The 17,030-nt window shown below is 38.5% G+C and overlaps 1 protein-coding gene across 2 annotated transcripts in view; it reads right to left on the bottom strand.

Moving 5' to 3' along the window:
* The window catches only part of PRRX2 (paired related homeobox 2), a 663,637-nt gene that overhangs the window by 216,822 nt on the left and 429,785 nt on the right, over positions 1 to 17,030 (bottom strand). For both annotated transcript variants that reach the window (XM_044057840.1, XM_044057839.1), the window contains exon 2: positions 16,637 to 16,821. In XM_044057840.1, the coding sequence (XP_043913775.1) occupies positions 16,637 to 16,821 (185 nt within the window). The remainder of the gene's footprint in view (positions 1 to 16,636; positions 16,822 to 17,030) is intronic.

The following is a 17,030-nucleotide window of genomic DNA, read 5'->3' as shown; positions in this document are numbered from 1 at the left end:
TTCTTATATGTTTGCTGTGGCTTGGTGGCACTGCATGCAGTCTGGTGAGCTCAAGGTCTGGGGTTTGACACGTACAAGGGTATTTTATTTTGCTGCTGAGCAGTACTAGGGCCTTGTATTTTGTACTAACAATTATGAATATCAGGCACATGCAGTGCTTGTAAACTGCTATACTGTCATTAGTTTGTTAGATGGCTACATCCTTTGATATTTCTGTGTTGTATTCTTACATGAGGGCATGCTTGTGGAAGTAATTTTACAGCTATTCGCAGAGTGTGTAAGCAGACAGGCTAATATGCCTGTGAGTTTCTGACACTTGCAGGCCTCAGATACTCTCAGGTATATATTTGAGCAGCCTCAGGGAAAGGTACATATCAGTGGGATACACCCATGATATATTTCAGATATTCTGCAGTTGTGACTGTGGGGTATTTTGAGCATATGCATTACTACACCATTTCTGACATGCAAGTAGTGTCTACTTTAACTTATTGACAGTCTCCATTATGTGGGATTCCTCACCTTTCTACCTACTGTTAGCACATTTCACAGGGAGTCAGTGGGACACAGGTAACATTTTTTGCAAATCAGGGACATCCCTGTAAATCAGTCACAGTTGGGAAGTCTGGCCTCATACCTATTCAAATATGATGGTGTTTATCGTGCTCTGATACTGTGTGGGGTTTGTAAGGTGCTACTCTAACATTATTACCTCCTAGCATGGCTGTTTCTCTTATCACACTAATGTAATGCAATTCTACAGGAATTGCCAGTAAACATAGAGGGAACAAGCTTTGTGTAATGGCCTTCCTATATTCCCTTTAAATTCAGTCCTTCTATTTCATGATATATTTCTTTCAGCACCAAGCTCTTGTATATCTGTCATGGCTCAGTGGTAATTCATGCAGACTACTGTTTCCAAGGTCCTGGGTTCGAGACTGACAGGGGAATTTTATTTTGCTGATGAACAGACTACAGGCCTTGTCATACAGAGTGACTAAGGCACTTTTAAGCAGTTGTAAGTGGGTCTGCGCTGGTTTGCGCTGTGCTTACACATGCGCACACTCGCTTAGCTTAGCGCACACTCTCTTAGCTAAGCGCACACAAGCTGACTACTGCTTAAAAGTGCTTACTCCCGCTAAAACACGCGCTAATTTCTTTTAAAGAAAAGAAAATGGGGAGATAGGAAAGTGGTGAAAAAGGGGGCACAAAGAGGGTAGGACAGTAGGAAAATAAGATTGGGATGTGCAGGAAGTATGTAGGGAAGGCCCATAGCTGCCCATTTCTTTATTAGCAACAGCTGTGCATATGTGTGAAATTTGGTGTGAAATTTGAAACCTTCCACCCCTGAGAGAGGGGTGAGGACAACAAAATATGTTGCACTGCCAATTAGAATTATCAGTTTACATGTCCAGTGGACATGTATGCAAATTGGGCAGCTATGTATGGGGCGTAATTTTTTTGTGAGAACAGAGTGCCCTTTTTTATTTTTTTTTCAGGTGAGAGTGGAATGTGAGGTACAGGAAGTAGGTATATTCGGGGAGGTAGGTTGGGGAGGTTAACAGACAAGACAAACAAGATGCATACAGGGCAGAGTATGACACATGTGGGGGGTAAACATAAATGACAGGGTCGGATGTTTGGATATCGCGAGCCCATGCGCCCAAAGATGGCAACAGTGGAACTGAAATCCCCACCCATAGGCAGTTACCACTGCGCCTTCACAGCCCAGGCCAGGGCTGTGCTGGGGGCTGGATAGAATGGGCAGGCACACCCGTGAGTTGCGCCACCCTCTCCTCAAGCTGGCGTAGGGGTCAGTCACAGACCACCTGATCTCACTACGCACCACAGACCGGACCCTATGGAGGGTGAGTGGAGGCTCTCCTCCAGCCACGCTTGCAGAGGGGGGGCGAGCCCCATCCCCTGCAGTGCTTCCACCCGAAGGTGGCACAGGGCCAGCGGAGGAGGAGGTCCCGGCCTGGGCACTGGTGCCAGGTGCACTCGCCAGCTGAGGTGGGAGAGGTGGGTCCGCTTGAACCCGCCTTCCCTGTTGTCCTATGTTTAGCAGTATTTTATGGCATTTTGGGTTAGTAACAAACAACACCATTCAAAATTAGTTGTAACAGCATGCATCAGTATTCCCATTGACCAAACACCCATGAATTCCGAACATTGAGCAGCAAGCATAACACATGCATATTTAGAACAACAGTGCACATTCCAACAGCATGCAGGGTTGATTGGTGGCAACAGGCCATCAGGTTCGGATATGTGAATGGGGCACATGCATCAACGCACATGCAGATATGTATGAACCAACAGGACAAATGTCCATGGGAATTAATTGTGAATACACATACCTGGTTTGGTGTGGAATGGCATCATTTGTGACAATAGGGTAAGGTGAAGAAATATTACATTAACAACTAAAACTACCTATGCATATACTGTACATTCCTAGTAGATGCAGATATATATCCCCTACATGTATTAGTACAGTTTACTGTATGTAAAGTTAGGAATATTGGTGATGGGGATGTTACTGCTACATTAATATACATTCCATTTCTATTCATATATGTTCATATCTGGCTGTGTTCAGGTACAGCATCCTGCTACATTTGATTTATATGGGTCTAGACAACTGTGGATGTTCAGCATTTCATATAACCATACTATTTCCATAATGCAAGGGTACAACAACATATCCAATTTGTGGGACGGACACAGTCCATGTTCTGCATTTTATTTCACACATTATTGTTTGGTTGTGGCTGTCTCATTCATTTCATTATGTAGTGACTGCAGTATACCTTTATTCCAGACTTATTACAGCTTTATTGGTAGCTTCAAACTGTCTTTCTCACACTCTCTCAATTATTTTATATTTACATTTCAGAATGGTACTTAATTCTAGGCTTTAGTAACATTTATTACTGGTTTACAACAATTCTTTCCAGCTGACTCACTTATTTCATATGGCAGAATTTACAAGGATGTATTTGACACTTGTCTATCATTTGTTGATTGATTACCACTCATTTTCTGGCTGCAGCAGTTATCTGATATTACAATACAGGTGGAAACTTTATTTGAGACTTGTTTAATCTTTATTACTGGTTTGCATTACACTGTTTTCTAGGCTGCATCACTTATCTAATCTTACAATACTAGCAGAATCTTTCTTCTAGGCTTATTTGACCTTTATTACTGGGTTACAACACTGAACTCTTTTACAATCTGTCTCACTTATATTCTATAACAATACCAGCTAAATAATTACTAACCTGCCTGGTAGAGCAACCTCAGCAGCCTATCAGCATAGGCTCGCCGATTCGCGGAACGAACTCCTGCAGCTGTAATATAAATGAAGTAATATTGGAACATACCTCTCCATACTATAGGCTAGGATAGCATTTCTTACATACTTAATTACATGGATACTTACTCAGTAGTGGGGCGTTGGGCATTTGGCGGGCCTCCTGGATCCAACGGTTCAGTTGGTCCTCCTTCTGTTGCTTCAGGTCCGCATGGTGGTGGTGACGGACCTGTTCACCAGTCCTCGGAATGCCTGTGGCACTGGTGAGATCATGTGCTAACTGGTTCCATGCCTCTGCCTTGTATGCACCCCAGTGAACCTGGCCCTGCATGAGTTGTGCTTCATGATCATGGACTAGGAGCCAAACCATATATTTTGACTCCTCAACACCCCACCTCTGTGCTCTAAAGCGACTTCCCTCTCCTGCACCTGCCATCCTGACTGCAAGTGGGTACCACAATCAGTTATGCTGTGTATTCCCGCCTATGGGGCTTATATATGCTGGTTTTCCCGCACTTATCCATGATTGGCCATTTTGGATATTTATCAGCTTAAAAAATCTGCTTTGTCATGCTTCTATTTACATTCATTCCTATATATATGCTAATACTGCATTTCTCAGTACAACTGTCATGGCTTAGTGGTTCAGTACTTTGACTATGGTGCACAGTATCCTGGGTTCAAGCCTGGCCATTGCTTTTTTATTTTACTACTGTCTAGACAGCTAGGAGGTGTGTCTGTGTAAAGGCGGCTTTGATACAGCTTGGCCAACGTTGCCCGCCGGTAAGCTGATTGGCACGGTGCGCAGCTCCGCGCAAACAGCTTACGCTGGGTGACGTGTTATTTGGCTAGGAGCACTCATATTACGCTGGGTGAAGCGTTGCTCAGCTACGGGCACTCATTTTAAGCATGTTAAAGCATTGCTCAACTACGGGCACGTATATTAAACCTGTCAAACCGCTGCTCACCTGCGGGCAGTCATATTAAGCCTGTTAAAGCTCTGCTCACCCATGGGCACTCATATTCAGCTTGTTAAACTGCTGCTCACCTATGGGCACTCATATTATGGTTGTTAAAGCCTTGCTCAGCTATGAGCAATTATGATCCTTTTTTATATTTTATTATGTCGGATTTCTTCAAAAATACATGGCCCATTTCATTACATTTTACTTAAATTATAGTTTTTTATATATATATATATATATATACATATATATATATATATATATATATATAGATATATATGTCAGGGGATTGCTTATTTTAAATAAAAATGGTGAATTATGTTGTGGGGGCTCGAACCGTGACTACCTCCTCTTTGGCCAACGTCTCTACCGCTACGCTATTGCTACTTGGCTTAATTTGCATATTTAGATCTTATATGCTTTTCAATGTCTGCTAACTGTGGCTGAGCGGAGGGCATACCCGCGCAAACGAGCGCAACTACGTGCAAACATTTTGGAAATTATAAAATTATAAAAAAAAAAAATTAAACTGCTATTTTTACGTTTTACATTACAGTTGGGTTTATAGTCTGTGGGGGCATGTGTGGTGTTGTGTTCCTTGACATTTCCACGGACTCGCTCGTGGGTGTTTACTTTCAGGACTCTGACTCTTCAGGGGGCGTGTCCCTTTGCAGAACTCGGCATTCGGACAAGCCCCTTACTTTCCTACACGGACCGTGTTAGCCTAGGGTATGATTCAGCATGCCCTCATGAATATGCCTGGCATGCTGATGTCATACCGTTAGACTGCAGCCTCCGTGTAAGACATATTAACTCTTACACGGAGGTTTCGTGAATCCGGCCCTCCATCTCCATCACCTCTACTATCCTCAACTGCTCTACCTTCATTGTCCGGATTTCTGTAGCAAACAGCAATACTAGTCATACCACTGGTTTGTGGAGCTTACTTTTTAGCTACTTTGGCATTTTTCTGCCACACATTACCCCTATCACTCTGTCCCAGTTGGCTGCAGTCCCTCTGATTCTAGCTTTGACTTCTTCATTCAAACTTCCCTTCTCCTCAAGCATCCCTATGAAACATGTGGCGCTGTTAGCCTGTTCTATTTTCCCTTCTAACTCAATTTTCAGCTTCTTCTGATTCCCCATTTGCTGCCATAACAATTGTCTTATCTGTATTTAGTTTCATCTTTACAACACCCACTTTCTTATATTTTAGAATATGCCTTTTTAAATCTAACCACTGATACAGTTTCTAATATTTTCATTTTACAATTTTTATTATGATCTAACAACAAGAAGCAAACTCAATAAGCAGTAAGGCAGACTAGACTGCAAAGCCTTCCCAACAATTAGAAGGGTGCAGTTAGATGGTCTGATGCAGTAGTTGGGAGATGGCTTTATGTTTTTTTTTTTTTTTACCTCACAGAGTACAGGGTTTGATTCTGACTTTGAGGGAAATTAGCTAGGCTTATGATAAGCTTTCAGTTAGATATCATAGGTCCCACTCAAGCTGGTTTGTCAGCACTGAAAGTACATTTGTGGAGATTTACAGACTGCACTTCAGAAAGTACTGCAGCCCTGGCTAACATGTATTTTTTGTTAGTACAATCAGTGACCTCCATATCAATGTAAGTTTTTAATACTTTCCTTGTTAACTAGGAAAAAAGTATTTTGTCTCATTCCAACTTGTTCCAGAAATCTTGAACGGCATGCCTTTCTTATGTTCCAAGACAGGTCTCACTATCATTAACTCTTCTCATTTTTTTAAGATCACAGATAATCCTTGGGGAAGTAATTATACTGTACAATCCCAGCAACTGTTGTCTACCTGCAAAAGCTTTTGGTTAATCTCCACCTTGGAATCTACCAAAGTTTTCAACCGTTCACCCATTGTTTGTGGGAAAAATATAGCTGGAGAGCCTGACTACTGTCAGAGCAGCGAGCATACACCAGATAATAACAAAAATGTATTTGACTTACATCTCCTTCATGAAAATTTAGTTCAAACATAGTAGCAGATGAAGTGAAGCTTTGCCCCGGATGATGTTCAAATCAAATCATGACACACACACACACACACACACACACTATTGTATGACCATGCATAAAGTCTACTGTTCTGTATAAATATACCTGATCATTGTAATTCACCTTCCTGATAGCTTTAAATGAATACTTAAATACCAGACTGTTTAAATAACATTTACTGTTTAGTAAATGATTTGTTAGATATAGCCACATTTGGATCTTTTTTTAAGTCTGCATTATTGAACTTTTTTCCATCAAAAAGTGAAAAAAATACTAAATAACATTTTGAAACATTTCAACCATAAAAGAGGACTCAAACTATTGTCATTTTAATCCATCAATGTCTGTACTCATCAGTTACAACCACTTTGAGCGTATTCACCCAATATGTCCAACTATGATTAAAAAATGGTCACAACAAAGTTTTCCAAACTGCTTCCTACAAATGCAAATGAATCCAGCAAAGCTAAACTGATGACTGGGAGGGTGGCCTAATGGTTAAGGTGTTTGCCTTACAAACACAAGGTGCGGTGTTTGAGTCTCACAAGGGATAACTGGCTAGGCTTAAAATGGCTCGCAAGGGCAGTTAGCTTAGTACTAATCTATGAACCTATGAACCTATGAACTGTTTGGCTTGATCATGACAGCAAGGTTAGTCATTTTTACCCACACAGTCTCCATACCCAACAAATATAATTGCTTTGTTGACTTGGTGTGCTTCATATGTCTAATTGTGGTAAACAATAATAATAATAATAATAGTAATAACCACAGTAATGCATTCCAAGTTACATACAAACACACAGTGGCCATAGCAACTTCAGAAAATTGACACAAATGGACAGTAGTCCTGCAAATCCAAATTAATGAGTGCTTAAAATAAGCATACGACAAGAGGGAAAATAATTTCCACAGATGACCCCCACTATTCCCACCTGAAGTTATAGACATTTTGTTAACTAAGTATTCTTCAGACACCTGAATGTAATAAAAAGTAATGGCCCACAGTAAAGTATTTCAAGTTTGTTTTATACAACCCCCCCCCACACACACACACACACACACACACACACACACACACACACACACACACACACACACAGCCACAGTAAACTTTCTGGCTTACTTCCTACAAATGTGCATTAATCCTATAATACCAGACTAAACGCTGTTTAGAATAAGAAGATGACAATAGGGCAATTTACTTTCAACCACAGACAGGTCAGCCCATCACAATCACCTAGCACTGCAAACAAGAGTACACTTCAGACACATGGCTTGTCATAAAAATCATGCCCACCATAATGTATTTCAAGTTTGTTCCACAAAAATACATAATAGCTGGTGTTGCTACAGAAATTATTCCAACTTAATGCCACACAAATGCACACCATTTCTGAAAACTCAGATTAAGGATTGTTTTAAATGAGCACATGAAAACAGGTAAGATGCCTTCATCCACAACCTCTACCCCCACCCAGCAGTTACAGGCATTGGCTGCACAATAAATCTACTTCACCTTTGTTTCACACAAACAGTAGTCACAGAAAAGTATGCCATCCAAAAACTTTATTTAAAACAAGTATAACAGCAGTAAAATACAGTAAGAACACAGTAACACAGATAAGTGCTTTCGTCCCGCTAATAATTTACAAGAAACATCATCAATGCAGTAAGAACACAGTAACACAGATAAGCGCTTTTGACCCGCTAATAATTTACAAAGAACTTCATCAATGCAGTAAGAACACAGTAACACAGACAAGCGCATTCATCCCGCTAATAATTTACAAGGAAATGCAGAAGTTCCTTGTAAATTATTAGTGGGATGAAAGCGCTTATCTGTGTTACTGTGTTCTTACTGCATTTTACTGCTGTTATACTGGTTTTAAATACATTTTTTTACTCTATTTGAAGACTTCTGGCCGGCTTTTTTGGGATATACTTGTTCTAGTTTTTGCTTCACTTTGGGCACAGTAAAGTGTCTAAAAAGCCAGAATAATGATCAAACTGTAGCAGTCAGTCATTTTCATCCACTGACATCACCTCACAAACCTAGCAGTTGTCTGTACATCTAAAATGTCTAATTGTATTAAAATAAAATAAAAAAAAATAATGCCTGGACAATGCATTTCAGATGGGTTTATAAAAACACACATTTGCTTGTCAACCAATCCCAGTAAAGGACTCTCGCCGATAGCACTTAAAAGTTTAGTCCCAAATGATGTACACATATACTTGGAAAGCTACTAGAATAAAAGACGTAGCACATTTTTCATTTACTTTCATTTTTTGAGAGATACGCAGTCTGGAATTTAAATAGTTATTATTTGGTAAATGCAATACTCTAACGTTTGGCAGAAAATACAAACTTTCAGAGGAAAAGAACAAAAGTATGAGGCAAAATCGGTGAATTACGCCTTGTAGTCTCAACCCTCTTAGTACAAGAATCAGTGACAAAGCCAGAAAATAATCAAGGACAAAGACTCAGAATCAGGGACTGATTTTAAATGTTACTGTTATGCATTTAGAACATTGCTAGAATAACTTTTTGTAAGTATTTTCTGAGGAATATTAAGTCTGAAGCTCAGCTTCAGCCATTTAGTGACTGCAATCCTCAGTACTTTTACAGAAATCTACATATTGTATGATGAGCAGATCAAAAATATGTTGCAAAATCAGTGACTCAGCTGCTGGCCAGCCAGCTTTGCAACCCCGCCCCCCCCAAGCAAAGTATTCTCAGTCTTAACACTAAACCTTTTACTGCAAGAATCTGTGTCAACACTAAAAAATGAGGGACAAATATCAAACATCAGGAACAAGTTTTAAATATTGCTCTTCTATACTTACAAATACCTCATGAATAACACATTTTCCATTAGCATGCATTTAATGAAATGAGTCATTACTTTTTGACTACAACCCTGGAATTTGCAGGCTTGGAGTTACAAAATAACATCGGAGTTTCAGACATGCTGGCTGCATTCCTCAATGATCTGCTAGAAAATCACAAAACTTTGTGAGGAATATATCAAAGATAAGAGGTGAAATCAGGGCAGTCCTCAATGACTGCCAAAACTTTTACAAGGAAAATATCCAAAATGTAAGTTATAAACAGGAATAGTTGAGAGTGACGCTCTTGAGCAGTAACCGAGGTGCTGTCTAATAGTAAGGCCTGCGAGCCTCCTGCGAAGATATACAAAGGAAAAAAATCACACCTCATCTCACTCTCCAGCCAGTGACCATCAATTCCTGATCTCATTTCTATTTAATTGCGGGATTTTTTTCTCCTAGATAGGAACAGAAACTTATGAACTGATTGTAAGTACTTAACCAAACATTTCTGTCATCAGTGCTATAACTCTGGCCAGATGTTTTAATTCATTTGACTATTTTTTCAGTTTTATTTTATTTTTTAAGTAAAGAAATGTATCAATGCCTATCCTCTGGGTTGGGCACTGGCCACTATTGAGCTGTGGGCCCTAGAACTGCCAAAATTGTTCAAACAGTCCAGGAAATTTTATTCAGACTTTATTCTTTTTAATACAGTAATCAACCTGTCTAGCTTTTTTGAGAAAGTAACAACCAAAAATAAAGTTGTAAGCACATTCTACTTTTTTCATACACAAGATGTCATTACACGTATATGTGTGTGTGTGTGCAAATATCTGAACACATCACAATGCCGAAATCCTGAAAGATTGAATTTCATATGGCCTAGACCACATGATCGAAAGTTTGGAATCCCGACATTGTGAATGGAGATCTGCATACAGTGCAGAATAGATTTCCCTTTAGTAGTGCAATCTCAGAGTTGGAATATTTAAGTAGTGGGGGGTGGGGGATGCAGGGGGGCTTGCCCCCTGCAGAAATATTTAAATCGCTGTTGGTTTTTTTTTTTTTTGGATTTTTTCAGAATTTCGATATTCCCGAAACATCAGTCATATGGTCTCAAACTGATCTGAAGTGAATCCGCAGATATACAGTATATATATATATATATATATATATATATATATATATATATATATATACATTCATATATACTACACACACACACACACACACACACACACACACACACACACACACACACACACACAGACAAACCACACTGTCTTTTTCTTGGATTTTAACAGGAAAGGAGTGGAGCATACACATACATACACCCAACACACTCTAACGTCTTGAATTTGAACAGATAATGAGAGGTGTAAACACATACACACATGCACACAAACAAGGTACACACACTATCTCTTTTCTAGGGTCTGAAGAAAAAAATATAGGTAGGTACATACACACCCACACAGACACACATGTACACAAACATACACACACAGTCTATTTCTGTGCATTTTTTTATTCCCCTTTAGCAAAAGGTTAATGTTCTTCGATTTGCCTTTCATTGTCCTTACTGACCATGGAACTGGGATATCCTTATTTAGTTAGCACTCATCTGAGTGAGTCGAGCAGAATGCTGATCTGTGCAAAGCCACTGACTACTATATGTGTGCAAACTTGTTTTCTTTCATATTAGCCTCCTTTTTATTATTTCCTTTCCTTACAGAGATCTGGACCTGCTCCATATTATCCTTTCATGTGGGAGGGAGAGTCTTCCCAATAGAGTGTGTGTGTGTTTGTGTGTGTGTGTGTGTGTGTGTGGTGTGTCTTTATGGATGGCATCAACATTTTCAGGGAAATACTCTGTGAATCAGCCGAGATCATGTTTTTTGCCAAGTACACAAGATTCGATGCGTCCAGATGAGGTCAGCCATCCATGCTTTTTCAGTGTTTTCAGTATGGCACCATGGGTAGGATTTATAAAGAAGTATTTCTTCCACAAATTGCAGGCAGCAACATATTGTCTAGAAACACCATGGACCTCAACAAATAGCATTTCTTGCCTGTGGGAAGAACAAATTATTAGTTAATACAGCTGGTAAAGCTGTGGTCTCAGCTATAAATTCCAACAGCATCATTCACTGGATGTCTGGAGCAAATCTTATTGCAGTCTATGCAAAAGCAGTAGATTCCCACTTGTAAATTATAGCAAATCTTAGTGCCAAGTCTCGCCTTTATCATAATTCACAGCTAGTCTGTTTATTATTCACATTTCTTTTATCCATGTGCCCTATTAGCATATTAATGGTTATTGTCATGCCACATACCTCTCAAATGTCCCTGTTTAGGAGGACCATTCTTATTTTCCCAGCTGATTTAGGATGACCCTATTTTTATAGATTATGCCCCTAATTTCAGGCTTAATTTTCCCCTTCACACAATTTTCTGAATCCCCCTCATCACATGCGAGTTTTGAATCAGTCTAGTGCACAGTAAAACACACTATATGACCAACATACTAGTAGCAAAAAAAAATGTAAAGAAAGAAGTCACACATCTTACAACAATCTTTTCCTGAAGCAGAAATAAATGATCTTGTGTGGTAGAATTTTGCAATATAGTTCATTAAGGTCTACAGAAGTTATAATGTGATTTTATTTTTCCATCATTTTTGACAGTTTCTATTTTTAAAAGATGTGTTTCTGAGTAGTATTCTATATTCCTACTGCAAGGGGGAAGACTTATGTAATATTTTGTATTCAAATTTTATGCCAATTAGATGTCCACATTTTTACCTGGATGTCCCCATTTTCAAAGGCCTTTGTTCCTATTTTCAATGTTTGTAGGTTGTAAGGTTTGTGTCATGAGGACCCAACTTCCCATAATTAGATTAATGCTCACTCCCTAATGACACCTCCTCACACATCCTTCCTTCTATATACAACCTACTGGTTCTACTTATGTTTTACTTAGCTCAGTCACACACTTCACATGTCTGTAATGCCATATGCCTAGCATGTCCTAGTGGTGTAGAAAGCATGCTGGGATATCTTTACACAGAGGGGGACAGCCTCTGAGGAATAACTTGGATTACATAGCAGTCCTTTCTCTGCACTAGAAAACACCAACAGACATCTTAATGTGACAGATTTGAAAAAGAAACCCAAAAGGTACTGCAGCCTAGCTGTATACCATAATATTATGGTATGTTGCACCAGAAGGTTCCTCTGTTTTATGCACTAGGAGTATAGATCATTTGCATTCCACTGTGGTGTACATAAAGACATTGCGCACACTGGAATAAATCCCTTACACCAATCTGCTATGCAGTACTGATGGAGACATTTATCAAATCCCTCTGTCATTCATGCGCTGTGTAACACAATAAAACATAAGGGAATTCTATTGACCTGCATCGTAAAAAAGTATCTTTATGAATTCCATTCTATGTTATTATGCTTCCATATTTGCAGACAAATATAACGCTGAATGAATGGCTAAGTCTGTTTAAATGCAAAATGAAGAAATGTGTCAGTTTGACTGAAAGAAGGGAAAACACTCCACAGTTTGCCTGTAGCATTTCCGTTTGCGCTGCTGTGGTTTCTTCTGGATAGCATTTCTACTGTAAGCTTATACTACTGACAAAAACAAAATCAATGAAACAATTTTGCAGAAATTGTTGTCTACCGCGTGTGTTCGCTTACATTCTATGTGTCTGATATCCACAGCTACAGAATTAAGCAAAACAGGCAGTTGTAAAAACGACAGCAAATGATTTACTTTGCTTCAAACAGCTGTTGCAAACTTTTAATAGAAATAATCTTTGTATAATGCAACCCGTGGTATAAATTTTTATATTCCAAGAAGCACCTAAGCATGACCTTTTTTAAAATGCATACATTAAGCACTGCAATCATTGCCCCATTTGCAGGAAATCCCAGAACAGTTAAAGCTAACAGCAGCACTATCTGACCATATAATCTTAATTCTTTGCAGAATAACACTTGTCCTGATGAGCTTCCCACCACGGTGTATGCTACACAGGAAACAGAAAGGCAAACTTCCCAACATAATTAAAAACAACACCAGCCCCTCCTGTGCAACAGTCCCTTGAAATGGGATATCATAGTATACATTAGGGATTAATATACAACTGACAAGCTTTCTTTTAACACTGAAGTGAGATATAATTTTGACAGGACTTCCTTAGTTTACTATTTTATGGCTTGTTGCACAAGCACAACACATACTGACTGTGGGTTTAAAAGCATAAAGAAGTTTTCTTTCAAAACCTTGAAATGCAGCATTATCAGTTTGTTTGCATTATTCACAATATACTCATTATATTGCTATATTTTAATAAGGATTTGAACAAAACTGTAAAATATGAAGAATTAATTTATAATAAAGCAGGAAGCCATGCAGTTTTGATTTGCCTCACTCAAGATCATGCTACCTTAAAGATGACCTCTACTGTGACAGGGACACTCATAGCCACAACTGGTCACTATCTAAGAATTTAGAGTTTGAAAGGAATCAATTATGTTCTTTCTAGGCTACAATGCTACTGGACATCAGGCATCTGATGCCAGTAATTGCACCCCTTTGAGTGTCACATGTACTGCACAAAGCAAGTAATTATGAATAAAAACAGTCAGACTGGAGCTGCTCTAAATAATTATATTAAGATACCTGATTTTAAAGAAAAGAACTACCAAAATGCTCACTCCATTCTGATAGTCCTAGCAGACTTGGGGGCTCACTCAAGTGAAGCCCACCATCTGCTTACAAGGGCACACTGCCAAACTAATCATTGCATGAGGACTGAATCTGAACACTATAAATACAGACTAGCATATGTGCACAGTCTGGTTGAATTTTCTGAATGCTGTTAGTAAATCTGTACTATAACAGTGTCCCCAAGCCTGGGAACTTTTGGGCTCTATGATCAATCCACCTCAAATACTCTAAATGCTTTAAGTAATAAAAAAGTATATCTAAAGTGCTATGCATACGGACAGAAGGTCCGGTGTAATGGCACTATTACACATTCTTCAGAGAGTGATCATACGCCCATTTTAGTTTCTATCTGTTGTTTGTCTGAGGTACATAAAGCTTATACTTAAAATAAGAATGTATCTGATGGTTTACAGCCTATTCTACACTCATTATTTTTTGTATTTCTACAGTTGGTACCAGAAATATTTTAACCAGAGAGCCAGACATGATGGACACTTTTAAAATGTCGGCCTGAAGAGAACAATAACTGTCTTTTTAAGCACCTGAGGCTAATCCCTGTAATGGTGCCCCACCTCCTCAGCTCATTCATAAAAAATGTCCACTCCATCAAGTAGTCAGACCCCCTCGATGGAAGAAAAAAACAAACAAAAAAAAAAGACAGTCTGCAGTCTGTGATCTGGTGAATAATGTTCCTGAAATGCAGAAGCCAACCAACTATACCTCTCAACCTCTTAGCATAAAGAAATCTGGACAAAACCTAAAATAAGGATACATTTTAAATATTGTTCTTATAAACTTATAAACTTACTAGAATAACAGGATTTGTATTAGCATGCATTTCCAGAAGGATAAGAAGTCTGACACTCAAATGTATGTCATTATTCATTGACTTCAATCCTCCTTTTATGAGGAACAGACCAAAAATATGAAGCAAAAATTAAGACATTCTGTGAAAATCTGGAGAATTCAGAGATATGCTTGCTCAGATGAAAAAAAAATGTCAATGATCAGGTACACAGGGCCCCTAAAATGCAAGAGTTCAGTCACATCCCTTTCTGTGCCCTGCCTCGCCTTCTTCAGCAGGAAAAAAATGAAAAGAAACAAATCTTATTTTTTTATTTTAGGCCATAGCAAGCAGTTGCTACAGTTTAGCTCACACAGGAAGTGCTACAGCACCCAGGTTTCACAGCAAATGCAATGCTGGCTTTTAAAAGCAGGTATGCATTAAATAGTGATCGGGACTAGTCAATCGCACTCCCTAACATTTTGCACCCAGGGCAGTTGTCCCTTTCACCCCACTATAGCTAAGCTACTGACTTTATATACATTTTACACTCCTTATTGCATATACCAAGTATGGTTATTACACATTTCTATATTGCATTATTAATTTCTAAATAATCCTCACAATCAGGAGAAATACTAAGGCTCCACATAAAGTTTAGTCTTGTATAACAAATAACAAAGTGGTATTCTTTAAAGGAACATTATATATTTTTTGCAGAAAGGTATTCCTTCAAAACCTTTGATGTCTTGTGTTTCTACAAATTAAACACTTCAAAACACATCCATGTAAAAGGTAAAGCCATGAATAGCATAAACAAATTAAAACTAGAAATTAACTGTACACTGGCAAGAAATTGAAATAATGCCAAACAAATCTTAATTTTTTATTAACTCAACCAAACTGCTAGCACTTTCTTTCAAACATAAGTCCTCCTTCAGCCATCGAAAAGCAAAAGTACTAACAACCAATTTAAACAAAAATTTATGCACATGGTCATAACACGTCTACAAACTGTGTGTGTCACATAATTACTACATTCCTCCTTCATGTTTTCCTACTTGTCTGTATTAAGTTCTGTTTATTTGTGCACTCTCAGAGCTAGCAGTACATTACATCAAAAGACAATGGAACAGAAGACAGCATTTACTCATTTAATTGAAATTAAACAATGGTGTTCATGCAAACAAGAACAAAGCAGCAAAACACTCTGCAATTATGTGAGTTAAAAGATGGTTGTTATAACACATACTGCTTCAAAATCAGGTATTGATAATATCTAAAATGTGCATGAGTAATTACTAATATATAGATTTGCTCGTTACTCTCATGGATGCATGCCATGAACCAGGTCACTTGCTTTATAATCCTGTGGCCCAGTGGATGCATGAGTTACTACTTTAATAACCAAAGTTAATGCATATTTTTTGGTCAGAAGGATGCAAAGCAGGCATACTGGGTGTCATTCTTTCTCTGATTTGAAGAAGATCCGTCTCTTCTCAATATCAGTTACTATAGACAGAAACACAAATTCGAGCTGTCCGAGCTTTGCTTCACTTAGTATCACCAGGACCGTGTTATAAATATGTTTAAGAGATATAAACTGGAAACTGTTACCACTTAAGAGGCATTTTGCCAACAAAACTCTAATCAAACTATTCAGCTATGCATACTACTACCGGGTAAAACTGTGTGTTATTCTCACTAAACACAGTGAGTCTATTTAAAACATACTTAATTTTATGTATGCTACTACATGACATTGTAGGGTTTTTTTACCACAGCAAAATCTTCAAGCTTCTGATATAATCTGTAAATTACAAATATCTACTAAACATCAATATTGTTACACCTTTTAAAAATGTGTCCAACAATATTTTTAAAAAGTCCAGGACAGTCCTAGAGCTCTCATGATGCTAGCAGATTCTGTTTACAGAACTTGAAGGAGTCCCTTACCTGGACCCGGGCTTCACTGAGACTGACGCGCCTTGCTAGGTCCTCTCGTACAAAGGCATCTGGGTAATGTGTTCGTTCAAAGACACGTTCCAAAGCTTGTAACTGGCTACTGTTAAATGTGGTCCTATTGCGTCTCTGTTTTTTCTTCCTTTTTGACATACTCTGATCTGGGCTCAGGCTTTCACCTGTGGAAGTGAAAAAATAATCAACTTTTAATTCCCAAATGGAGTTAAATTGATCAGCATAAAAGACAAAGTTATGTTTGAATTTATTTCTTTTGACTTCATTTACTGACTATTTTGACAATTCTTAACCTGAAACACCTGTCTACCAATCTTTCTGTCCACATAGGTGCCTACATAGAATGTATTTGTTTGTAAAGGTCCTTTTACAA

This window comes from Protopterus annectens, chromosome 16.part0 (assembly GCF_019279795.1).
Source record: "Protopterus annectens isolate FY-2018-M chromosome 16.part0, PAN1.0, whole genome shotgun sequence".
In the NCBI taxonomy this organism is placed as follows: Eukaryota; Metazoa; Chordata; order Ceratodontiformes; family Protopteridae; genus Protopterus; species Protopterus annectens.
The sequence above is the reverse complement of the archived record's forward strand: the minus strand, read 5'-3'. Positions and strand labels throughout refer to the sequence as shown.